The 25210-nt window shown below is 49.3% G+C and overlaps 1 protein-coding gene across 1 annotated transcript; it reads right to left on the bottom strand.

Moving 5' to 3' along the window:
- Positions 1-1616: 1616 nt before the first annotated feature.
- Positions 1617-24834, bottom strand: CMBL (carboxymethylenebutenolidase homolog). The gene is made up of 6 exons (XM_061129332.1): positions 24675-24834; positions 13344-13577; positions 9935-10042; positions 6173-6315; positions 3194-3285; positions 1617-2348 (listed from the first exon to the last, which is right to left on the bottom strand). Exons 2-6 carry the CDS (start codon positions 13556-13558, stop codon positions 2169-2171), a joined length of 738 nt encoding a protein of 245 aa, XP_060985315.1. The 5' UTR covers positions 13559-13577; positions 24675-24834; the 3' UTR covers positions 1617-2168.
- Between the last annotated feature and the right edge of the window lie 376 nt (positions 24835-25210).

The raw sequence follows: 25210 nt of genomic DNA, 5'->3' as shown, positions 1-25210 counted from the left end.
CATGGACTACAGCACGCCAGGCCTCCCTGTCCATCACCAGCTCCCTGAGTTGACTCAAACTCATGTCCATTGAGTCGGTGATACCATCCAACCATCTCATCCTCTGTCGTCCCCTCTCCTCCCTCCTTCAATCTTTCCCAACATCAGGGTCTTTTCCAATGAGTCAGTTCTTCGCATGAGGTGGCCAAAGTATTGGAGTGTCAGCTTCAGCATCAGTCCTTCCAATGAATATTCAGGACTGATTTCCTTTAGGATGGACTGGTTGGATCTCCTTGCAGTCCATGGGACTCTCAAAGAGTCTTCTCCAACACCTCAGTGCAGAAGCATCAATTCTTCGGCACTCAGCCATCCTTAGGGTCCAGCTCTCGCAGCCGTATGTGCCCACTGGAAACACCGTGGCTCCGGCTGTCTGAGCCACTGGTTGTTCGTGGCCCTTTTGCTTATTTGCAGCCCAAGAAAACCTGATATTCCAGGCTGGACCAAAACCAAACTCTGCTCCCCACAGCCCCACTTCTCTGTGGTATCCCTGCTCCTGCATGGTCTCTCGGTGACTTCAGAGGACGCTGTGTCCTCCCAGCTCCCTTCCTAATGCTCTAGAGCCCCTTCGCCTCCCCGCCCCCACTGCGTCAGGCTGGCACCCCTGCTCCCCAGCCCCCCTCGCTCTCCAGAGGAGCCCGGCCCTGCAGCCCTCCAGCCCTGGTCCCTTGGATGCTCCTACGGGAAGAGCTTCAATCAGCCACCACACCCTCCCTGGGCCTCTGCAGGCCCAGGAAGAAGAGAGGTTCCCTGGGGCTGAAGGGATCGTCTCGCTCCCCATCTTCTAGAAGAGAAGGGCCCCGATTTCCCCCACCCCAAAAACCCAGCCCTGACAAGAAATGGCCCAGTAGCTCGTGCACCTTGGACCAAAAGCCCACCCGTAGCTCAGGACTCAAGCAAGCCCCCTTCCCCCAGCTGGCGCGGAGCAGCCCCTGCGGGGCCCGGGCCCCAGGGGGGACACAAGCAGCCTTCAGTGTCTGCAGACCCCAGGCGCAGTGGGAGGGAAGGCTGAGGGCCAGGCCGGGTGGAGAGTCTCCGGGGTGCAGCCGAGACAGACGGCTGCAGGTCTTACGGCATCAGCAGGGTGCGGCCACGGCCCGTGGGAAAAGCCACAGATGCAAAAACTCAGAAGCCGTGGCCACCTGCGGCTAGTGAGGCTTGACGGTGGGGGGGGGGGGGGGGGGTCGGGCGGCTCTTGAGGAGCCAGGGCTTGGCTTTGATTTCTTTTTTTTTTTTTAAGTGGGAACCATTTTTTAAAGCCTTTATTAAATGTGTTACCATATTGCTTCCGTTGCATGTTCTGGTTTTTGGGGCCACAAGGCATGTGGGAATCTCAGCTCCCCAACCAGGGATTGAACCCACACCCCCTGCGTGGAGAGGTGAATTCTTAACCACTGGACCACCAGGGAAGTCTCTTAGCTTTGATTTCATTTTAATGAATTTCAAGGTAAACACGCAAGCTCCACCCTCGACACCGCCAGCCTCCTGGTTGAACACAGGAGAGGTTTTTGATGCAGTTCCAACCCCGAGGACCCGAAAACAGCCGTGTTTGAAAAACCACTGCCTGCAAGACAGCCAGGTGGCAACTCTCATCCATCGTTTATTAGATTTTAGAAAAAGACATTCAAAAATCAGGTTTATAAGCTTTATATAATTAGTTCAGTGGAACCCTACTTTAATCTCAATATGTATATGATCATGACAGATTCATTCCTGTAAAGACAGAGATAAAAATGAAGGTGGGCTTTTGCTCCACCTGAGTTCACTTTTCATGGTTTCACCAATTTAGTTGTTCTAGAGAATGTGCTCAATTCAAGGCCAGGAAGGCCATACCCGAGCAGTCACGTGTTCCTTGGGGACCTCTAGGGATTTTTTGCTAATAGTTAGGATATTACTCTATCGCCCAAATCCTTCAGGTACTGCCTGTTGTTAAAAATCTTATCTTGGGCACATGTTAAAAATGAAAGTATTTCATACATTAACTTTTCCTTCTGAATTTGTGTTTCAAATGACACAATGAATTTCAGGATTCCTTGATTTATTTTCTGTAAAGTGAAAGAAAAATGATCTAAGCACTTCAAAGAACATTTCCGAATGAGAGCTATTTGGAGAAAGTTTGCCCTCGGCTGTGGCTACACGTACTTGCTCAGCCACTCGAGTAAGTTCCTCCTCGCCTCGTCAATGTACGGCTTGTCTTCAGGCGAGCAGTCCTCTCTCTTGCGATGCACAAAGCCATGCGTCTGCCCGGAAAACGTTTTAATTTGATATTCCACTTTGCAGTGCTCTTTGAGCTTCTGAGTCAGCAAAGAGACCTGGTTGGCAAACGATGTCATGAACACAGGATGTTAACCCTCCAGCAATATGTTCCAGTCTCCACTCCTTCCTGAATGCTCATCAAAGAGCTTTTACATCTGTGCTTTAAGCTCCAGAGCTAGAATGAAGTTTTCACTTTTAGTTTTATAACTGACACCATCCTAACCTCTGGCAAAGGAGAGAATTCAGTGCAGTATGTTGATAAAAATGATACATCCATTATTTTGAAGTTATACTAATATATCTACATATTACTCAAAATATACTTAATCTATTTGACCATACAATACTCAGTGAATTCAATCTGTACTTCAATAGATTCAAATGTAAGTTGTTTGAAAGGTATATTCAACATTAATATAATGCATTGGTTATAGTATAATGTATTGTATTTGGATGGCATCACCAATTCAATAGACATAAACTTGGACAAATTCCAGGAGATGGTGAGGGACGAGGGGACCTGGCGTGCTGCAGTCCAAGGGATCCCAAAGAGTCAGACACGATTTGGCAACTGAACAACAACAAGGGTTGTGAATAACCACAGTAATTTCTAAACAACTGCTTTGAACCATAGTTCCCTTCTGATTTTTCCTTATCAACATACTGGATTTAACAAAGCCATGTCTTTAAGGACAGAGAACTTATGGTAACTGGTGAGTTACACACGGGGGCAGGGGGGCAGGGCCTGCTTACCAGCAGCACTCTAGGGGTTACAATCCCCCTCAAATAAAACCCACTTTTAACATTTCAACATTGAAAAATATCTGGAGCAACACATGAGTCCTTTGGGATGTCTTCCCAGAAATGTCAAGTCGTCCTCTTAAACAAGATGCCAGCTTACCTGCTCGAGAGGAATCACAGAATCGTTTTCAGCAAAGATGAACAGCGTGGGATTCTTCAGACTGTACACGTCTTCAGCGTCTTTGATGATGCCTGGAGAATGGGAGCAGACACGAGGGTGTGAATCCCGTACACGAGCCACAGAAAATGATAGGAGTTTGATTTTTCAAAGGAAGACATGTGCTTTGGGGGTTTTCTCTCTTTTCTTTTTAGCAGCTCCACAGAAGTGGCCTGGCCTATACAACTGGGCTCAAAGAGAAGGCTGCTGAGTCAGCTCTCCCTTCTCTCCACCTCGCTAACCAGGAAGCAGGCCATTAAATGAGGACTGTAGACCTTGCCGGCTGCCTGGCCTGTAAAGATACAGAGCAGTCTGAAAAATACTCCCTCCTGGCGTGTGCCTTCATTTACCAAGAACTGACAACTTTCTAACCTAGACCATCTGACCAGGGCTGTTCTGGAAGTTTCTCGCAGTCTACTCAAGCCCCGAGGTTCTGACTTCAGTGTTTGACGGGATATTTGTGCTCAAATGAGACCAAGCGTATGAAATCCCCGGGAATAGCACCGGGTCCTAGAAGGTCACTTATAATAATTAGCTTTAAGTGCCTTCAGAAATTTAGAGATCATTTAGTCAAAATCCTAACGGATTCAGACAACTGTGGGTGTGCTCAGTCCTGTAGGAAAATCTGTAAAAGTTTTGCAATCCATTGTCATTTTGAAATAAAAGGAGTTCTAAGTGAAAGTCGTTCAGTCATGTCCAACTCTTTGCAACCCCATGGACTGTACAGTCCATGGAATTCTCCAGGCCAGAATATAGGAGTGGGTAGCCTATCCCTTCCTCAGGGTATCTTCCCGACCCAGGAATTGAGACGGGATCTCCTGCATTGCAGGCAGATTCTTTACCAACTGAGCCGTCAGGGAAGCCCAAGACGAGTTCTAAGGAAAGATTATTCTGGCACCTGTTAAAGGCGACATGGATGATTTTACTCAATGAGAATTTGCAGAGGGGAGGGAGACCAGAATCAACCACACTGTAAGGACAAGAGGGATTTACAGACAATGAAGCAAAGTGAGGATTGATGGAGGGAAAGTCACAAAGGGACCAAGAGGAATGGGGATTCTGGCCAGATGGCATTTGACAAAGCCTTTGCTGGAGACAGGGCTTCTCTGGGCACAGACAGTAAAGAAATCTGCCTGCAATGCTGGAGACCCGGGTTCGATTCCTGGGTCGGGAAGATCCCCTGGAGAAAGGAATGGCAGCCCACTGCAGTAGTCTGGCCTGGAGAATCCCATGGACAGAAGTACAGTCCATGAGAGTCCTTGGGGGTCACAAAGAGTCAGACAGGACTGAGCAACTCACACTTTCTCCTTGCTGGAGGCAGGCCAGGGTGACAAGACATAGAGGGTGGGACATGAGGAGTTTGATCACGTATCAAGGGTGGAGGATTCTTGCTAAACTGGCCCAGTGGGCCAAGGACAGAGCACAAGGTCGGGACCTAAAGTAGCCTGACTCAAGGGTGGTCATAGAGAATCCTGGTCGGGGGGTAGGAGATAAAATTTCCCCATTTTCTGTAGCAAAGCTTCATAACCCAGAGAGCCTCCCTTTAGCTGCAATTCTTCTCTAGAAGGTAAGGAGCCATGGGAAAGAGGGCCATGCTTTCTGCGCTAGTTAAGGCCAGGTTGGGTGGCTGGACCACCCTGGTTGGTTTGAGACCCCAGGGCTCTGAGAGCAGCCCTGCTCCGCAGTCGGCACTTCCCAGCAGCGGCCACGAGGGGGCGCAGGCGAGCAGTCCACGCCGGAGCGCCCGGGTGGCCAGCCCCATTGCCCACAGCAGCAACTAGCTACTTACTAACACCTTTGTGTTAAGTTAATAGGTAAAGGGCTTTTTAAATGCTAAAAGTAAGTGAAAATACCACAGCGAGGAACCACTAAGCTAAATAAGAATCTCTAGCATAACTGTGAGATATACGACTATGAAGACAAGCCAAAGTCAAACATTTCACATCCTAACTTAGTAATGTTTCTGTACACAGATATTGAAGCTGAAACTCCAATACTTTGGCCACCTGATGCGAAGAGCTGACTCATTGGAAAAGACCCTGATGCTGGGAAAGATTGAGGGCAGGAGCAGAAGGGGACAACAGAGGATGAGATGGTTGGACGGCATCACCAACTCATGGACATGGGTTTGGGTGGACTCTGGGTGTTGGTGATGGACAGGGAGGCCTGGCGTGCTGTGGTTCATGGGGTCGCAAAGAGTCAGACATGACTGAGCGACTGAACTGAACTGACTGACACAGATAACACGTTCTTGTGTCACTGCTGTGATACCTTTGGTCTATTTGGATGAAATGTTTATGTTGCTATTTACATTGTGGAGTGGGTTTTCCCTTTCTTCATGTATGTGTTCAGTCGCTCAGTCGTGTCCAACTCTTTGCAATCCCATGGACCACCAGGCTCCTCTGTCCACGGGGATACTCCAGGCAAGAATACTGGAGCAGGCTGCCATTTCCTCCTCCAGGGACTCTTCCCAAGGGAAACCCGTGTGTGTGTGTGTGTGTGTGTGTGTGTGTGTGTGTGTGTGTGTGTGCAGGAGGGCACGCATGTGTGAGTAGTTGAGATTTCATATCTCAGAAAAAAAATCTTTTCAAAGCTGTGGCTAACGATATTGTTTAATATTAACCATTATCATGGAAAGAAACATTATCCACTTCATCCTAGGTGAAAAAACTTGAGACCTTGGGCTAGGGGGTTTTCCAAAAACAAAGGCCCACTGTCGGGACCTTGTTTCCTCTGGTCGGATAGAACATACATACGCCTCTAGCTTCAGATTTTTAAAACCGTTTCCTGAAGATCAGTACATCTCTATACAACAGGGTTTTGCGTTACACCTGGGACTCTCAGCTGGGGAAGAGGCTTGCAGCCACTGTCACTCAAGCCCTCCTCCGGCTTTCACTGCGTGAAAACACACGGCAGATTTACCGTAGACGGACACCCCCGCCCTGAGCTCTGGGTATTTCATCATCACGTGATGAACGGCAATTCCACCCCAGCAGAATCCCACGACGCCAATTCTCTTGGCGTGACACTGTTGCTTCAGATACTTCAAGACTGCATCGAACTCTCTAAGAAACAGAAAGGAAAGTTATTCAAGGGGAATAACCTGGTGGTTCAGTGGTTACGACTCAGCACCTCCACTGCCAGGGCCGGGGTTCAGTCCCTGGTCAGGGAACTAAGATCCAGCAAGTTGCACAGCACGGCCCCCACCCCTCCCCGCCAAAAAAAAAGTTATGGTGTGGCCCCTTGAGAGCGAGCAGGGCAGCAAGTGCCAGTGGTTACAGGGCTTTGTCAGCAGCTGTTCCGGGAGGCTCTGAGATTCCTACCTTCAGGGCCCTGTCCTCCTGCCCAGCGGATGAGTAACCAGCGCCCTATCCCCCGGGAAGTATCCCTGCCAAGCCCAGCCTCCTCCAACCACCCAGCAGGGCGGCACAAACAGGACGAGTTTGAGCAACAGCCTCCCACAGCCTCGGAATCAAAGCCAACGACCGCAGCTCAGCTTGAGGGCCTGCTCCAAGTCCTGCCCCAGAAAGCACCTCCAGCTCCTCTCCCTCCTCCCCAGCAGGGCCCAGCCGCAACCAGGAGGCAGCCCCCCTGCTCGGTCTGACCTGGCACCTTTGCGCTCCCTGCCCAACACGTGAACTCTGCACCGCCTCTTTCCTCTGGTGCCCGGAGCCCAGCGGTGCTGGGCAAGCCACAAGGACAGTGCAAGCCCAAGGGGACCGGACAGCGGCCCTCCTCTCGCAAGCAGCTCATTTGCAGATGGGTCTCTTGGAACGCCTACAGCTTTTTTTCAACTAGACGCAAGATGCCAAAATGGAGGTAGGGCTGCCAGGCCTGCCCAGAAAGTTCTGCTTGTTCTGATAAGAAAGAAATGCCGTCTGTTTGCAATTAAGGGTAAAAGAGAGAGAGCAGGAGAGAGAAAACAATTCTCTTGCACTTTTTTTTTTCTCCTTTAATCGTAAGATATCTTGGAACATATTTAAACATTTGTTATCATACCATTCTGGGCGCAAGTAGTTTTCACAATGTTAGAAGAGCAGTAACTGAGTAATTCTGCAAAATGAAATGGAATAAGCCATGGTTTTTGTCATTTTCGTTTTTCTCAAATGCTCTAATCTTAAGAATAAATGCCTTAGAGCGGCCAAGAAGGTAGAGGGCATTTCTGTAAAAATTCTTTAACTGACTCGAGTGAACCTATCTTTGCTTTTGTTGCTGCGAGTGTTCCCCACTTTCCTGGGAACACCAGGATTTAGCTTTAGACGAACTTCTCTTCCCCACGCTTGGTCCATATACCTTGGGGGCCTTGGTTCCAGGAGTGCAATATGTGGCTCAGGCCTGGCCTGTCAAAGCATAAGCGATCTCTGGCCACAGTGATTGGTTCGAGGATGGACCTGCGAGCCAGTCATAACCATCAGGACAAAATGGGAATTTTGCTGGGTTGCTAGGAAAAGAGTCAACAGGAGGCTGGAGCTGCTGCAGCCATCTTGCCATCCAGAGGCAAACGCTGCCCGAGAACGGAGCCAGCATCAGACAAGGGTGTGGAGGTCAAATCCTGGGGATATACCTTCTGAGCTACGGATCAACCTCTGCTCAGAGCCAGAAAACACCTCTTCTAGGTTCTGTCAGCCAATTAATCTCATGACTGCTTAAGCAGTAAGCATTCAAGATGGCTTTTCTTTCAAACAAAAGACTTGCCCAGGCACAAGGACTTGCGTCTATTTTCCAAATGAGTGCTTGCATTTTATGTCTCATTTTGATTGAAAAGGTGTGGTTCTCCTTACCCCTTGTTCAGGGCCCCCTCTGGGCTGCTCTGATGCCTGCCAGAAAGGACCACCCAGATCTGAGCTCACACACAGGAGGCAGCCCCACGGGCTCTTCCTCAAAATGTCCTAACTAGTCTCTCCAGCCCAGCCCTACACGCAAAGCTGAATTTCACAGTCACATCCCAGGCTCTCGGGTTTTCTTGTGTTTCGACTTCTAATGTACTCTTAACTTTCTGCTTATTTTGTTTTTGTTTGGCTTGCAGCTTGAATCCCTGGGAGGGAGGCCTGGAAATGGATAAATGTGTGGGAGCTTGGGTCCCCAGTGATCTTGGGGTCCACCCTGGGGAAGGGAGAAAGCAGGATGGGGACAGAAAGTGGGGTGTGGCACGGTCTCTACAAAAACCTCAACTGGCTCCTCAGGGAGCTTGGAGATGGGGTGACCTCTGAAGGTCCCCCAGCTTGGGGTGAAGGAGCCGGGCCTCCGTACCCCTGCAGTGAGATTCCCCAGGATGGGACGCAAGACAAGGTGCTTCACACCCTAGAGGCAATTCCAAAGGGAGCCGCTGGCCCTGGTCTCCCCTGCAGTGAGACCCTGAGGTTGTTGCTACTTGCTGATACGCTCGGGCAAGCGGGGAGCTCCCAGGGCAGCCTGCAGCATCTCCCCGGCCTGACGGACTGTGCAGGGGCCCGAGGGAGACCCTGGCCTGAGCCACAGAGAGCGGCTGCTCCGCACAGGCGCCCAGAGAGGGGGTGTCCAGAACCCGGGGGAGCATGGGGAGTGAGGCGGGGCCAAGGAGCTGGAGCAGACAGCGGATAGGCTGGGGAGGTGACTCTGAGCAAAGGCTGATCCACGGCTCAGAAGGTATCCCCAGGATCCCCATCTCCATACCTTTGTCTGATGCTGGCTCCATTCTCGGGCCCCTGGGGGCTGGGGGCAGAGGTCAGAGTGGGGTCCCCCTGGTCAGGGGACAGAGGGGCCGCAGTCCGGAGTCAGCTCTAGAGGAGCGGAGTCCAAAGACCAGGCAGCCACAGGCAGGGAGCCTTGTTATTGCACTTGCCCCAGCCTGGGCTGGGGGGCAACTTATCAAACACGAGGCTCACATGCGTGGCAGGATAAAGTCCCATGATGGGAGATGAGGCCTAGGGGTTGGCAGAGTCATTTGCCTGGGACTCAGGTCTCTAACTCAGGAGGAACTTGGCCCTGGAGAACATCCTGCCTCTTCCCCCACGCTCCATCCTTCACCCTCCAGACAGAGAAGGGATCCGAGTGGCAGCTGAGCACTCTGGTCCTTGCTTCTGGACTGGCTGGAGCCAATTCAATGAAAGGCTGCAATCTAGGGGATTTCCCCCCACACACACACACACACACTTTTCTTCCCACTGTTCCCTGGACCCTGGCAAGAGAGCAGCCCTGGCCTGGCAGGTCTGGTCTAAAGACCCGCCATTTCCCCAGGGAGGTGGGGAGGATCTCTGGGGGAGGAGAGCACTCAAGGCTTTGTTTCCAATCCGCTGAGCAGAAACGGGCCTGAGGTTTTCTCCAGTCTCTCTTCTCTGCCCATTGTTTCAAGCAGTTCTGCAGCCCGAGGAGGAGGAAGGAGTGTTGATCTATGGCCCCTGAGAGCCCAAAGGAGAGGGAACCCCAGGGACTTCAAGAAAGCTCCCTCAGCATCAGAGCCATGAAGAATTTCCCAGAAGGCAAAGCAAGTGAGCTTGCTGGCGGCATGGTGCCTGTGGGGTTCTACCCCTCCACTGCATAGACCTTGTCTTCCTGCCTCAGGAAGGACTCTATGAGCAGTGGCCCCTAAGGTCCTACGTGATGGAGAAGTCAGACCCTCCCCTCCCTCCAGCCTCTTGCTTCCTCTTGCTTCCTCTTCCTCCACCAAGACTGCCACGCTGGCTGGTGACATACTCGTAAACTCACTTATCAATCTTTCTGGCGTTTCTTGTCTTCAACCACTCTGGGAAGGTGGACCAGTCCCCCGAAGGGTGCCAAGGCTCCTGCCCGACAAAGAAGTCTGGAACGATGGTTCTGTAAAATAGGAGACCCACCCGTCTTAGTGCTGGAGCTGTTGGGACTTGTTCTCTGTTTACCTTCATTACGAAACCTGCCGTGCTGGCAGTTCTGGACCATAGGAAAAGAAAAAGCAGTGGCCACCGGGCCAACTGCGACCACAGCAAACGGGCCAGCTGGCCCCAGGCCAGAGCATCTCGGATTTCACAACCCCAGGTGCATGGCCTCCAGCAGCCTGTTCAGAGCCCAACCCCTCTGAAACGCCTGCCTCAGCACAGTGCCCGCGAGGTGTGACACCTGGGACAAAGGTTCTGGGTGGCAGGAGCCTGCCCTCCTACCCCTGGGGAGCCGCACCTCTCAGCAGGCCTTTTGAGTTAGCCTCAGGTCAGCCGGCACACCTCCGAGCGGTCCAGTCACCATGACCAAGCAATTTTTCAGCCTCCGCCCAAGAGCCCAACGGGGCACAATCTCCCGCCTGGAGGGTCTGGTCTTGGGCAGGCTCTAAAAGGGCTGAGGAGCAGACAAGAAGGCTTGTGGAGTCCATGTCAGCCTTCCATGGTCATGTCAAGCATGTCAACCTTCCACAAGCATCAGCCCAGGGACTGCGCAATGTGGCGCTAGCCAGAGACCCAGTTCCTAAACTAAAGGTCACGGCCATGGACAGAGGAACACAGATCCTCCTCCTGCGGGGGTGGGGGTGGGGTGGGAGGAACACTGAAATCAGGTCAGAAGAATCTAAGTTCAGGCCCCAGTATTGCCCCCTTCTGCCCTGAAACCTTTTGTTGTCGCGAAGTCATGTCCAACTATTTGCCTTTTGGAGACACCATGGACTGCAGCCCACGAGGCTCCTCTGTCCATGGGCTTCCCAGGCAAGAATACTGGAGTAGGTAGCCATTTCCTCCTCCTCCAGGGGATCTTCCCAACCCAGGGATCAAACCCTCATCTCCTACATTGGCAGGTGGACTCTTTACCACTGAGCCACCAGGGAAGCCCCCCTGGAACCTTAACAAGTCACTTAATCACCTTCAGCCTCTTTTTCTTGATCTGATAAAGATGGCGCCAAGCACCCACCACCCAACCTCAGAAGACTATTCTGAAGGGAAAATAGACAAGTATGAAGGGGCTTTGTAGGTCACAGGCATCTTTACTCAATTTTTATGTTCTGTCTCCAGCTAACAGACCCACCTGAACCAGTCCATCCTAAAGGAAATCAGTCCTGAATACTCATTGGAAGGACTGATGCTGAAGCTGAAACTCCAATGCTTTGGCCACCTGATGAGAAGAACTGACTCACTGTAAAAGACCTGGATGCTGGGGAAGACTGAAGGCAGGAGGAGAAGGGGATGACAGAGGATGAGATGGTTGGATGGCATCACCAACTCAATGGACATGAGTTTGAGTAAGCTTCGGGAGTTGGTGATGGACAGGGAGGCCTCGCGTGCTGCAGTCCATGGGGTCGCAAAGAGTCAGACACGACAGAGAGACTGAACTGAACTGAGACAGTAGAAGCCTCCATCCTATCCAGTCTCCTGGTCATAGCAGGGCGCCCGAGATCTCTGACCTTTGCTGGTCAGTTTTCTGACCAGCAAAATGAGAACCACAACAGCCCCGCCTCAGCAGTTGTTGGGAGGATACAGGGCAATCGCCCAGGACCCACCCTAGCCCAGGGTGTGGCTGACCCAGAAGGCAATCAGGATGGCTGATGTTTTTACTCCTGGTGTGGCCCCTGGAGAGTTAAGCTGCCTCATCTTCAAAAGGCTTCCCTGGTGGCTCAGCTGGTGAAGAATCTGCCTGCAATGTGGGAGACCTGGGTTCAATCCCTGGGGAGATCCCCTGGAGAAGGGAAAGGCTACCCACTCCAATATTCTTGCCTGGACAGAGAAGCCTGGCAGATTACAGTTCATGGGATCGCAAAGAGTCAGACACGACTGAGCGACTAAGCCCACATCTTCAAAAAGACACCTGAGGGCACGAAAAGGGGAAAAGTCAAATGAAGACCCTCCTTCCAGTCAAGACGAAATCCACATCGCATGTCAGTGGGCGTGTGCCCTTAAACAGGTTTCTCCTGGTGGGAAAATGAGGCAGGCACTCCCTTTGGTTTGCAGCTCTCTTTTTAGGAAAACAAAGGGAATCAGAGTGCGCCACACTCAGAGCTTGCTGGGCTTACGTGAAGCTGGACAGAAAGAAGGATCCCTCCCCTCTCTCCTCCAAGCTTTATTGAAAAGAAAGTGAAAGTTGCTCAGTCGTGTCCAGCTCTTTGCAACCCCATGAACTATAAAGTCCATGGAATTCTCCAGGTCAGAATCCTGGAGTGGGTAGCCTTTCCCTTCTCCAGGGGATCTTCCCAACCCAGGGATTAAGCCCAGGTCTCCCACATTGCAGGTGGATTCTTTACCAGCTGAGCCATCAGGGAAGCCCAAGAATACTGGCATGGGTAGCCTATCCCTTCTCCAGCGGATCTTCCCAACCCAGGAACCGAACCAGGGTCTCCTGCATTGCAGGTGGATTCTTTGCCAACTGAGCCATCAGGTAAGTTTTACTGACGCTACTGCCAACACCAGGGCGGTGAGGAGCAAACAGATGACAGCATTCACCAAAGGTGGTCGTGGCCACACAACGTGGCCAAGAGATGGCCTTCGGGAGCTGAGGGACGTCTCACTCTGACATGATAGTTTGTGTTTAGACCAGGATAACCATGGGCGCCCTGCATGTGAGAGTTGACCCAGGAAGAGATGCTTCAGGAGCTAATAGGTCCATTTTAGAGTTGCTGACTTCTGTCCCAGGTGTCCTGCACTAGTGTCTGTCTGGGACCCCACACAGGGAAATAACTCTCTCAGCATCCAGCAGGTCTACAAGGCCAGCCAACCAAGGAGGATCTGAAGCCCAGAGACGGTTGGGAGCAGTTGGCTTCCACTGGATATTGGCTATCATATGATATTCTCCATTTTAAGGGCTTCCCTGGTGGCTCAGATGGTAAAGCATCTGCCTGCAAAGCAGGAGACCCGGGTTCAATCCCTGGATCGGAAAGATCCCCTTGAAGAAGGAAATGGCAACCCACTCCAGTACTCTTGCCTGGAAAATTCCATGGACGGAGGAGCCTGGTAGGCTATAGTCCATGGGGTCGCAAGGAGTCGGACATGACTGAGTGACTTCACTTCCTTTTTTCTTTTCAGTGAGATAAGAAAATAGATAATGTACATCGGAACACAGTCAGGGTTTTTTGGTTTTGTTTACTTTGAAGGGAACAAAATACAGAAATTTACGCAAATTTAAGTCCCCCCTCCCCCCCCAAAAAAACCCCACAGAATTCCATACGTACGTGTATCCATTTCTTGCAATCATGTCAGCCATGTATCTGGTGTTGGGCAACTGCCAGCCAAATATATCCTGAATGACAACCACAGCTTTGCCAGCGTCCACGGGGCATTTGGTGAGATAAGCCTTGACATGCTCCACTTGAACTTCGTGCCCCAGCCCTCCATACTCTATTCTATGGCCAATGTCACACGGACAAGGATGAGCTTCATTAGCCATTGGAGATACTCAGGTCGGGCTACAGAGAGAAAACAGGCGTTACACTCTGAGTGGTGCAAAGCCAAAGCTCACAAACAATGAGTAAACTAAAATCAAGAGTACAGGGAAAATTAATTTTAACTATGTTGTTGTTTAGTTGCTCAGTTGTGTCCAACTCTTTGCCACCCCATGGACTATAGCCTGCCAGGCTCCTCTGTTCATGGCATTCTCCAGGCAAGAATACTGGAGTGGGTTGACATTTCCTTCTCCAGGGAACCTTCCTGACCCAGGGATCGAACCCACATCTCCTGCACTGGCAGACAGATTCTTTACCACTGAGCCACCAGGGAAATGTATTCAGGCAAGAAGTCAATGATCACTTCTAGTTCTGGGTAATAAGATTAAGGCTGATCAGAATCCACTCCCATTACAAACACTGGAAGCACAAGAGTATGTGCATGCATGCTCAGTCATGTACGACTCTGCAGCCCGACCCCATGAACTGCAGCACACCAGGCTCCTCTGTCCATGGGATTTCCCAGGCAAGAATACTGGGGTAGGCACCCAGCCCCTACTCCAGAGGACCTTCCTGATCCAGAGACTGAACCTGCATCTCCAGCATTGGCAGACAGATTGCTTACTGCTGAGCCACCACGGAAGCCCCTATGACATTCCAGGGAAGGTAAAATAATAGAGAAAGAAATTAAATCACTACTGCCAGAGGCTGGAAGTGGAAGAAGACTGACCTCAAAGGGACAGGGAATTTATTGGGGTGATGAACATGTTCTGTATCTTGGTTTTGGTGCTGGCGACCTAGTTTGATATGTCAGCATCAATCAAACTGTACGCTTAAAAGGAGTGAATATATCATACTTCAATAAACTTTCCTTTTAGAAAAAATGGCAGATTAACAGGAGAGAGAGCATACATGTTATTGCTATTTTTAATGAGTATACAGGGGCTTTGCAGAGAAGAAGTGAAAGCCCAAGAAGGAGACACACGGCTTATATACCGTTTTAACAAAGGATGATAAATTGTGGAGATGTGACCAGGAAAGACATGGGGAATTGATAAAAAGATAAGGATCTCTGAGCCCAGTTTGTTTATGCAGACTCCTCTTGGTGACAGCTCTTGTTTCATCTCTGTTGATAAGAGTTGCTCCTCTCATTGGGGGGAGGGGAGTTATGGCCTAATTTTAGGCAGAAAAACAGAAAGTGGGAGTGAAAACTCTTTTTTCATCTGCTGTTTCTCAGTTGCCTTTAGCTTGAAATAATCAGTATGCCTAAGTGCCATATTTGAGGATGGCATTCTCTGACCCTCTTCAAGTGCACGTAATTGACAGGAGGAAAGAACAGAAATAAGCTAAGAATCCAGTTCAGGAAGAGAGAGAGGAGAATTCCCTGGCAATCCAGTGGTTAGGGCTCCGAGCTTCCGCTGCGGGGGGCCTGGGTTCAGTCCCTGGTCAGGGAACTAAGATCCCACGTGCAGCAAAGCTCAGCTTAAAAAAAAAAAAAAAAAAGCAAGGGGGAAAAACAGAATGAACCCCAAAGAAGAAAATAATGAGATGAAAATAAACAATGAAGAAAACAGAAAATGATTAAAACCTGAGTTTTTTTGAAGAGTTATAAAATAGGTATATCTCCAGGAAACCAGTAAAAAGGACAGAATGATAAAGACACATAACAACTACAACATAATAGCACAAGGAATGGAAAAAAGTACATATTTTTCCTTTTGAAACTCATAGATGGTAAGTATGAACAACTTTATGCTATTATATTTGGAAACAGAAAAAAAAAATGACAAATATACAGAATAAAAGAGAGGGAAACATTCCTAACTTCAGAAATCAATGGAAAAGAAAAAATAAAGGATGAGGCAGCAGGAGGTTAAAAGAGATTAAAGAGAAATAAAACCAAATGCACTGTGTGAATCTTGACTACATCCTGGTTCCGAATTGAGAACAGCTATAGGGTTTCCCTGGTAACTCAGCGGTAAAGAATCCGCCTGCCCACGCAGGAAACACGGGTTCAATCCCCAATCCAGGAAGATCCCACACGGCTCAGTGCAACTAAGCCCATGCGTCACAACAGAGCCTGCGCTCTAGAGGCCAGGAGCCACAACTACTGAGCTCATGCACCTCGACTCCTGAAGCCCAGGTTTCCTAGGTCCGCGCTCCACGGCAAGAGAAGCCTGCACACCGTTACAAAGAGTAGCCACCACTCTCCACAGCTAGAGAAAAGCCCGAGCGGCAACGAAGACCCAGCAAAAATAAATAAAATAAAGAAATAAAATTATAAATAATTAAAAATAAATGAAATAAATAAATAAAATTATTTGTAAAAGAAGAGCTATAAGAGACATTTGGGGAACAATCAAGGAAATGAATATGGATGATCGTTGATATTATGAATTAATATTAAATTTCTACGGTGTGATAGTTATGCAGGAGAACATTCTTAGTTTTAGAAGATGTATGTTCAAGTAGGGGATGAAGTGTCAATATCTGCAGTTTATCCTCAAATAGTCATCAAACAGACATGCACAGACACACATAGACACATAAAGCAGTTATGGAAAACTGCAAACACTTGTTGAATCTAGGTGATCAGTGTACAAGTTTGATTTCGGTTTGTGTGTGTGTGTGTGTGTGTGCGCGCGTGTGTGTGCGTGTGTGTGTGTGTGTGTGCGCGTGTGTGTGCGTGTGTGTGTGTGCGCGCGTGTGTGTGTGTGCATGTGTGTGCGTGTGTGTGTGTGTGCGCGCGCGCACGTGTGTGTGCATGTGTGTGTGCGTGTGTGTGTGTGCGCGTGTGTGTGTGTGTGTGTGTGTGTGCATGTGTGTGTGTGCGTGTGTGTGTGTGTGTGCGCGTGTGTGGCTGTGCTGGGTCTTCACTGCTGCATGGGCCTTTCTCTGCTTGCAGTGTGCAGACTTCTCATTGCATTGGCTTCTCCTGTGGACCACAGGCTCTAGGACACGTTGGCTCAGTAGTTGTGGCTTCTGGGCTCTAGAACATAGACCCAATAGTTGTGGCACACGGCCTTAGTTGCTCCGTGGTATCTGTGGGATGTTTCCAGATCAGATATTGAACCTGTGTCTCCTGCATCGACCAGCAGATTCTTTACCCCTGAGCCACCAGGGAGGTCCCCTTTCTTTCAGTTTTTGAAGGACAAGGAACAGTGTAACTGAAACAGAAAGATCAGGGAGGGTGGTGGGGGATATTCCTCTTCCCAGGATCCTCCGATAGCTCCCATCTCATATGGAAGAAAAGCCAAATTATTGCTGCAAGAGGGATAATGGAGAAAAGAATGAGAAAAGTCAGGGGCTGAGTAGATTTTCCAGGTGCAGCCAACTGGTTTTGTTGACAGATGGCATGGGTAGGGTACTTGACCAAAAAGAGTCAGGGGTGACTAGGTCTTTTGCTTGAGCAACTGGGAAAGGACAGAAGTTTTATTGAAAAGAGGAGAGTGAGACAGAGCAGGTTTGAGACCAGGACTTCAGTCTGGGGCATGAGAGTTTGAAATGGCTATGAGACACCCTGAGCAGAAAGTTGGATAACAACCACGAGTTCCGGGCAGGGGGCCAAGCTGAAGGCATGCCTTTGAGAGCGATCAGCATACACAGTCGGACCTCATGATCTGCAGATTCTATATTCATAAACTTGCCTGCTTGCTACATTTACTCAGAAGGCCAAAATCAATACTTGCAGGGCTTTTGCGTCATCTGCTGGTCTGTGTAGGGCTGCAAAAAATCTGAGCCACTGAGATGCGCGTTCCCGGCCAAAGTTGAACAAGGCTGCACTCACTTCCTGCTTCAGCTCTCCTGCCGTAAACAAGCGTCCTTCTCGTGGTCTATTTAGGGCCACGTCTTTTGTAATTCTGTGCTTTTTTGCTGGTGGTTTCATGGGAAGTGCTGAAGTGCTGTCTACTGTTCTAAGTGCAAGAAGGTGCTGCTGTAACCAAGTCTAAAAAACACTTATGAGAAAACTGAGGGGACTTCCTTGGTGGTCCAGTGGCTAAGACTCCGAAGTCCCAATGCGGGAGACCTGGGTTCAATCCCCTGACCAGGAAACTGGATCCCGCATACTAGAACTAAGTTTGCATGCTGTAACTAAGACCCAGCACAGCCAAATAAGTAAACAAATATTTGAAAAAAAAATTGGAGAAAATCGACTGACTGGGTATTTGATGATATTGAGAATCATTTTAATGCGTGGGGGGGAGGAAGGGAAAGAGGAATCGCATTACATCAGCAATTGTTTCGGTTTTAATGAGTCCTATCTTTTATAGCAACATGCTAACACACATACCAGTAAAATGACCAGAAGTCTGGGGCTTTCCCAGTAGGCCATGAAGGTGACAGAGAGTGTCCAAGTTCTGACAGTGCTGGAAGTGAGGGATTCAGGAGTGTCTATTGTACTAGTCTCTGGACTTTTATACACCCTTTAGATGTTCCACAACAAAAAGGTTTCAAACTCTCATTAAAATTTTAAACACTGTAAGATAAAAGGTTTCATTTAAAAAAAAAAAAAAGTGAGGAAAACAAGATACAGACTAAATGAAGTTACTCTTTTCAAAGCAGAGGCTGTAGTATCCAGATAAAATACATGAGGAATTGCTAGATGTTAACAAGAAAAAGACAACTCCAATAGAAAATGTTCCAAAGATGTGAATAGGCAATTCACAACAGGATATACCTGAATGGTCCGTAAACATATGAAAATATACTCAACCTCAATGGTATTTAAGGAAATTATACTAAGAACAACACAAGATACCATTTACCTCTTGCAGATCAGCATTAAGTCTTTTAGCACCAAGAGATGATGCCCATGTAGGGAGGAGGAAGGGAGTAAAAACTGCTACACACTCTAGGAAGCAGGTCAGCAAAGGCAACAATGAATGCACCCTGCAGCCCAGAAATCCCCCACTGGGTGTCTTCCCTGGAGAAATTCATGCATATGTGTGTATGTGCTCACACGCGCACACCCACAGAGGATGTGGAAAACTGTTCTTGCCATCAAGATGTGGCAATAATTTCAAGCAACCTATGCAAGCAGTCTAAGGACCATCAGGAGAAGAATGGGATACACTGTCATTTACTCACTGTCATGGGTTAAATCATGTCCCCTTCCAAAGATACTGTTCAAGTCTGAACCCACAGAACCTGTGAAAGTGCCCTTATTTGGAAATAAGGTCTTTGCAGAGGTAACCAGGTTAAGAAGAGGAACTAAAGAACCTCTTGATGAAGGTGAAAGAGGAGAGTGGAAAAGCTGACTTAAAATTCAACATTCAAAAAATCCAGATCATGGCATCTGGTCCCATCACTTCATGGCAAATAGATGGGGGGAAATGGAAACAGTGACAGACTTTATTTTCTTGGGCTCCAAAATCACTGCAGATGGTGACTGCAGCCATGAAATTAAAAGACGCTTGGTCCTTGGAACAAAAGCTATGACCAACCTAGATGGTGTATTAAAAAGCAGAGACACTACTTTGCCAACAAAGGTCAATATAGTCAAAGCTATGGTTTTTCCAGTAATCATGTATGGAGGTGAGAATTGGACCATAAAGAAGGCTGAGCACCAGAGAAGTGATGCTTTCGAATTGTGGTGCTAGAGAAGACTCCTGAGAGTCCCCTGGACAGCAAGGAAGTCAATCCTAAAGGAAATCAACCCTGAATATTCATTGGGAGGACTGATGCTGAAGCTGCAGCTCCAACACTTTAGGCACCTGATGGGAAGAGTCAACTCATTGGAAAGGATCCTGATGCTGGGAAAGATGGGAGGAGATAGGGACGACAGAGAATGAGATGGTTGGATGGCATCACCAACTCAATGGACATGAGTTTGAGCCAACTCCAGGAGATAGTGAAGGACAGAGAACCTGGCGTGCAGCAGTCCATGGGGTCATAAAATGTCAGGGACCGAACAACAATATCCTGGATGAGGGTGGGTGTTACTATAATTAATGATGGGTTTCCTTAGAAGAGAAATAAATTTGGGTACAGATATAGGCATACAGGAGAGACAGTCATGGGACAACACAGGCAGAAGTTGGAGTGAGGCATCTACAAGCCAAGGAACGCCAAAGAACGCAGCCACCCCCAGAAGCCAGGAGAGAGACAAGGGAAAACTCTCCTTTACAGGTTTCAGGAAGAGCATGGCCCTGCCAACATCTTCATTTCAGATTTCTGGCCTCCGGACAATGAGAGAGTAAGTTTCTGTCATCTTAAATCACCCAGTTTGTGGTGATTTGTTACAGCAGCTGCAGGAAGCTAATCCATTCTAATAAAGGACACTGTAAGTTCAGTGAACAAACTCCATACATATGTACCAAAATGTTCAATCTCGAAATCTAACGCTTTATAAAAAGACAATGGCTTTTTGATGCTAAATAAATACTAAGACCTCCAAATAATAATACTTCATGAACAAATACACTGTAGGAAAAGTGTAACACATGGGAATAAAACACACCACACATCACACAGTGGTTATTGTCAGGGGGTAAGGGATGGATGACTGTTGGTTTTAACTGTAGTTGGTACATCTTATTTCCTCAAAAAGCTTTGATTTGGGGCTTCCCTGGTGGCTCAGGGGTAAACAATCTGCCCGAAAATGCAGGAGACACAGGTTCAATCCCTGATCCAGGTAGATCCCACATGCAGCGGAGCAGCTAAACCCGTGCACACAAACCCAGCTAAGCCTGTGCTGTGGCGCCCAGGAGCTGCAACTCCTGAGCCCACGGGCTGCAACGACTGAAACCCGAGCACCCTAGAGCCTGTGTTCCACAACAAGAAGCCATCACAGCAAGAAGCCCTCCCAGTGCAGCTAGAGAGGAGCTCACACTCGCGGCGCCGATGGAAAATCCTGTGCAGCGACGAAGACCCAGCACAGCCAAAATCAAATAAACAAACAAAATTGCTTTCTTTTTTAAGTTCTGGTTTCAAGTACATAGGACAAAATATTCATATCTTAAATCTGGGTCATGTAACTATAGGTGGCTGTTACATTATATCCTGTACTTTCTACCAGATTCTAAATGTTCATAACTAGAAATAAATACATTTTAAGGAAAGAGAAATTAAGAGTTAGTCATTTGACGACCTCCCTGGTGGCTCGGTAGGAAAGAATCTACCTGCCAATGCAGGAGACTCAGGTTTGATCCCTGGGTCGAGAAGATCCCCCGGCAGCCCACGCCAGTATTCTTGCCTGGGAAATGTCACGGAGAGTTGCAAAAAGTCAGACTAAAAACAACAACAACAACAAGATTGCATGCTAAGCAGAGCTCTGGAAACCAGAAAAAATACGAACAGTTAGTCGTTGGATCGTAGAAAAATCTGACTGTATCTTTCACAGCTTTGCTTCCATAAATTACATTATAGAACGAAGATTAGTAAGAGAAGTCAAAGCAATCAAGAGCAGTGAATTTCATGTCCCAGTGCACACGATTTCTTGAGAAGCAATTCCTCCGGCGGATTTTTTACCTGGGCTTTCCAATGAGGATGCAAGACAGCAGAGAAGAAGCAACCTCGAATCAGAATCTTTTTACTTGACTTTCAACCCGCTATCCACTTTCCAAAGGGAATGTTTACAGCCAGAAGAGCCACTCTCTGGGCTGATCCCGAAAGGTCCTTCTCCCGCAGAAAGGGCTGGTGGCCAGGGACGGCTTGGCCAGGCCACACACGAAGGCTGGACTCCAGCCAGAGCCTTCCCGGGGCAGAGCAGCCCGCCCAGGCTGTGTGCCCCAGCCCAAGGCCACGGCGGGCAGGGCAGACAGTCTCCCTGCCGACAAGAGCCTTGGGAAACGTGCCCTTGACACTTGACTGACTGTACTAGACATAAATTTTCTGCACAGACACTTTAGGATTTGGGCCTTTCCCTCACCCTACCCCCAAGTACACACTTGTTACAGCATAATTTTCAGGGAACAAATGAAAATTGTTATGACTCCCCAAGAGTTATCAAAATGACTTCATGTTAAGGCTTGTGTATTACTCGTGTAATAAGACGAAATAGAGCAGATGCTGTAACTGGGCCTAAGGGGAAAAGGAAAGGGCACAGAGGTCTACCCAGGAGAGGGATCTTGAGATCAACTGTACGTGGAGACCAAACCGATTTTTCCCCAGTAGGGGAGGAAGCCAGTTAGTTTATCACCAGACAGGTGAGAACTTACAAACCTATCAGCTACCCCCAGTGTTCACAGAACTGCAGAACAGCTCAAATACAGGGAACAGGCTGGAACCACACAGCCCAGAAGGGTGTGCTACCACCGACGGGCGTTCTTCCACTGAAACAGAGTTCCTCCCATGACATGACAAGGTCATGGTGAGTGATAAGGTTTCCTCCTGTAAGGGGATCGGACTGTGGGCTCACACCTATGGTGGGGGCCTCACAAAACCTACCGAGAAGAGCTTTTCCGGATCAAGGCAGGTGGGCTTGGCCACACGCGCCAGCCACACCGAGATCAGGTCTGTGGTCTTCACCGCGGACGCCTCCAGAAGCTGGAGTCCTCTGTATGACACCAGGGGTGGCCAGGACAGACCCCAGCAGGGGAGACCCTGAGGGGCACATTTTTTTTGGCAAGGCCACCCAAAATGCAGCACTGAAACCCACGATCCACCCACCACATCCATGCATGATCCCACACAACTGTGAATGACTGCAAGAGCCACCCTCTACAGACCGGCTTTCTCATCCCTTGATAAAGATGCTCTCCTTGATCCGACTCCAGTACGGACCCTCTGACCTCTTTTCTCAGCCAGGCTCTGACTTTGGGCTTCGTTCAAGTGTCAAGTCCCTGATTCATGTCATCGTATGGCAAAAACCACTACAATATTGTAAAGTAATTAGCCTCCAACTAATAAAAATAAATAGAAAAAAAAAAAATAAGACTGCGGGCTAAGTCGGTTCAGCCCCCACTCTCCGTATCTGACTCGGTTCCTCCTCCCCCACCGCCCCCCAGGGGATGTCTGCTCACCCTGGCTCATCTTCTGCAAGAATCCTGCTAGGTCAGCTTAAACCGGAATCCCCTGGTTTTCGTCCACTGACCCCTACTCTGCTCCCTGGTTAGAAAGTCCCACTTTTCATGACATTCGGAGTTAAAGCCCCTTGCCTCTCTCCTACTGCAAAATCCCGCTGGAGGGGTCCCTACAGCTATCACGATGGTCCTGAATAAACCCACCTTACCGTTTTTTAACAAGCAGCATGAATGAATAATTTTTTCTTTAACGCCCTCCAGTCCTCCTTCACACACCAAATGTCCCCACCAAGTCTAGACCCACGGGGATCCCTGAGGTGTGTTCCATCTGCAAAGTCCAAGGGGCTGCTGTCCTCCTCCCCTAAGATGCACCTTCTGGAGGCATTCTTTTACTCCATACGAATGTGTGCTTCTTGACTTCTTCTTTTGAAGCAATGATCACACCTGCCTAGTTCCCTCTTGAATGAATAAAACACAATCTTTAGCACATGCTCATGTTTGTACCAGAGTCATGATTTTGCCTTTCATGGAAAAGTATCCTTTAACTGTGTAATTGAACACTCTCCTTTTCTCACTGGAGGGCAGAAGGCGAGAGAAATGGATGGTAAAGCTAGTGTGGGTTCCTGCTTTCATATTCCCAAGGATTTAAATAACTCAGGAGTCACACTTCCCAAAGCAATGAAGACTCTCTAACAGAGACAGAGAAGCAGGTCTCGAGGAGTGAAGCAGACGGGCATTGAGAGAAATGTAACTAGCAAAGAAGTCAAGGGATAAAGTGCCAGCAGCCTCAGAGATTTAGACATGGAAACCCCTGCAAAGGCATCGAAAGCAACACAGGAATGTTATAGGACCATGAAGGTGGCTGCTGGGAAAGGCTGGGGGCTTCCTTTAAGGGTAAACGTTGGCACTTGCAGGGTAATCGATCTTCAGTCTCTATCCTTAGAGACTGTGAACATCTGTGAACATCAACTCCTCCAGTTATTGTTGTTTTTCAGTAATCATGGCTTTCCCCGGTGGCTCAAACAGTAAAGAATCAGCCTGCAATGCAGGAGACCCGAGTTCGATCCCTGGGTCTGGAAGATCCCCTGGAGAAGGGAATGGCAACCCACTCCAGTATTCTTGCCTGGAGAATTCCTTGGACAGAGGAGACCGGTGGGCTACACGGATATGACCGAGCGACTAACTCACACACACAATCAGGGCTGCGTCTTCCCTAGGGTTACACAGTCTTGAAAACATTAACTAGAAAACAAGATGGGATGAGGCTAGACTGGCCTGTGAACTTGGCAACCAGACACCTGCCTTTGGCCTTTTCTTGGACTGTGGCGAAGCCCAGATGGCATTCCCCCCGATATCCACAAGACTCACTTCTGACCACCTTACTTTAAATGGGCTTTGAAAACAACAGGTGGCATTCCCATCAGCAAGTGGCCCTAAATTACAAGGCCCAGTGTCAGCACGGCCTGGGCTTCGCCTCCTGACACATGTGGCCCGGTGGGAACTGTACAGTCTCTGCAGGCAGGACCCAGCCGGCAGGCAGGATGCCGCACTCCCAGACCAGCCCCCATCTCTTTTAACATCACGCTACATCGCTTCAGTCGTGTCCGACTCTCTGCAGCCCCATGGACTGCAGCCCGCCAGGCCCCTCTCCGTCCATGGGATTTCCGAGGCAAGAATACTGGAGTGGGTTGTCATTCCCTTCTCCATCACACCTTAATAAATGCTTCAAAGTGTGGAGAACGGACTGGACACCGGTATGCTCATTTCTCTCCCGCATACTTTTGCATGAGTAGGAAGAACTTTACAACCAAAATGTTCAACTATAGGCACACAGTCACGAAGAGTACTTAACAGCATGTAGGAAAGGATTGTGACATGGTGTTTCATGGGGGGAAAAAAAGACTACAAATTTATGCAAAGTATGAGTTCAACTTTCTCTTCAAAATGTATGGTGAAAGTGTAGTACAGGGTAACACTCCAAGCAGGATGGCGGGGTGGCCGTCCTGCAAGGGACAATGTCCTGCTTTGCTGAAAGCAGGTGCTGAGAGCGGACTTGGATGGGTTCATTTCTGTGCACACAGCCAAAGACCTCCTTTGCACACAAGTCCGAGCAGCGCAGACCTGCAGCGCAGTCCTCGGGTCAGCAAAGTACACTTACCTCCTCCGGCCGCCTGAAGACCGCTGTCCACCCCGCGAGGAGGAGGAGGAGACCGGACAGGCAGCGCCGCAGCCCTGCGGGACCCAGGGGAGCCGATCGGGGACCAGCCGAGGTGGGAGGCGCCTTCGGCCGAGACGGAAGCGGACGCGGTGACGAAGCGCGGCGGGATCCAGGCGGGCCAGTGGCAGTCCAGGATTCCAGCCAGCGGGAAGGCCGGGGTCGGAGGGCGGGGCGGGGCGGGGAGGCCTGGAGGGAGGAGGAGAGAGGAAGGAGGAGGGAGGAAGGAGGAAGGAGGGAGGAGGGACAGGCGAGGGAGGAGGGAGGACGACCAGGAGGATGAAGACCGCGAGCCCCTGAAATTTACACGTGGGCCTGGTTCCGGAGGCCTGTGACTCCTTTGTTGTTGTTCAGTGGCTAAGTCGTATCTGACTCTCTGCGACCCCATGGACTGTGCAGCTCGCCGGGTCTCCCTGCCCCGCACTATCCCTCAGCTGCTGCTGCTGCTGCTAAGTCGCTTCAGTCGTTTCTGACTCTGT

The sequence above is a fragment of the Dama dama genome, chromosome 25 (genome assembly GCF_033118175.1).
Source record: "Dama dama isolate Ldn47 chromosome 25, ASM3311817v1, whole genome shotgun sequence".
NCBI lineage: Eukaryota > Metazoa > Chordata > Mammalia > Artiodactyla > Cervidae > Dama > Dama dama.
The sequence above is the reverse complement of the archived record's forward strand: the minus strand, read 5'-3'. Positions and strand labels throughout refer to the sequence as shown.

What these genes read in the sequence shown, in the direction of transcription:
- CMBL (XM_061129332.1), bottom strand. Translation starts at nt 13,558, where the DNA reads ATGGCTAATGAAGCTCATCCTTGTCCGTGTGACATTGGCCATAGAATA. An exon ending in GGCGGGGGTGTCCGTCTACG is followed by an intron (nt 3,286 to 6,172) that starts GTAAATCTGCCG and finishes CCCATTCTCCAG; the next exon opens with GCATCATCAAAGACGCTGAA. An exon ending in CTGTGATTCCTCTCGAGCAG is followed by an intron (nt 2,349 to 3,193) that starts GTAAGCTGGCAT and finishes TTTGCCAACCAG; the next exon opens with GTCTCTTTGCTGACTCAGAA.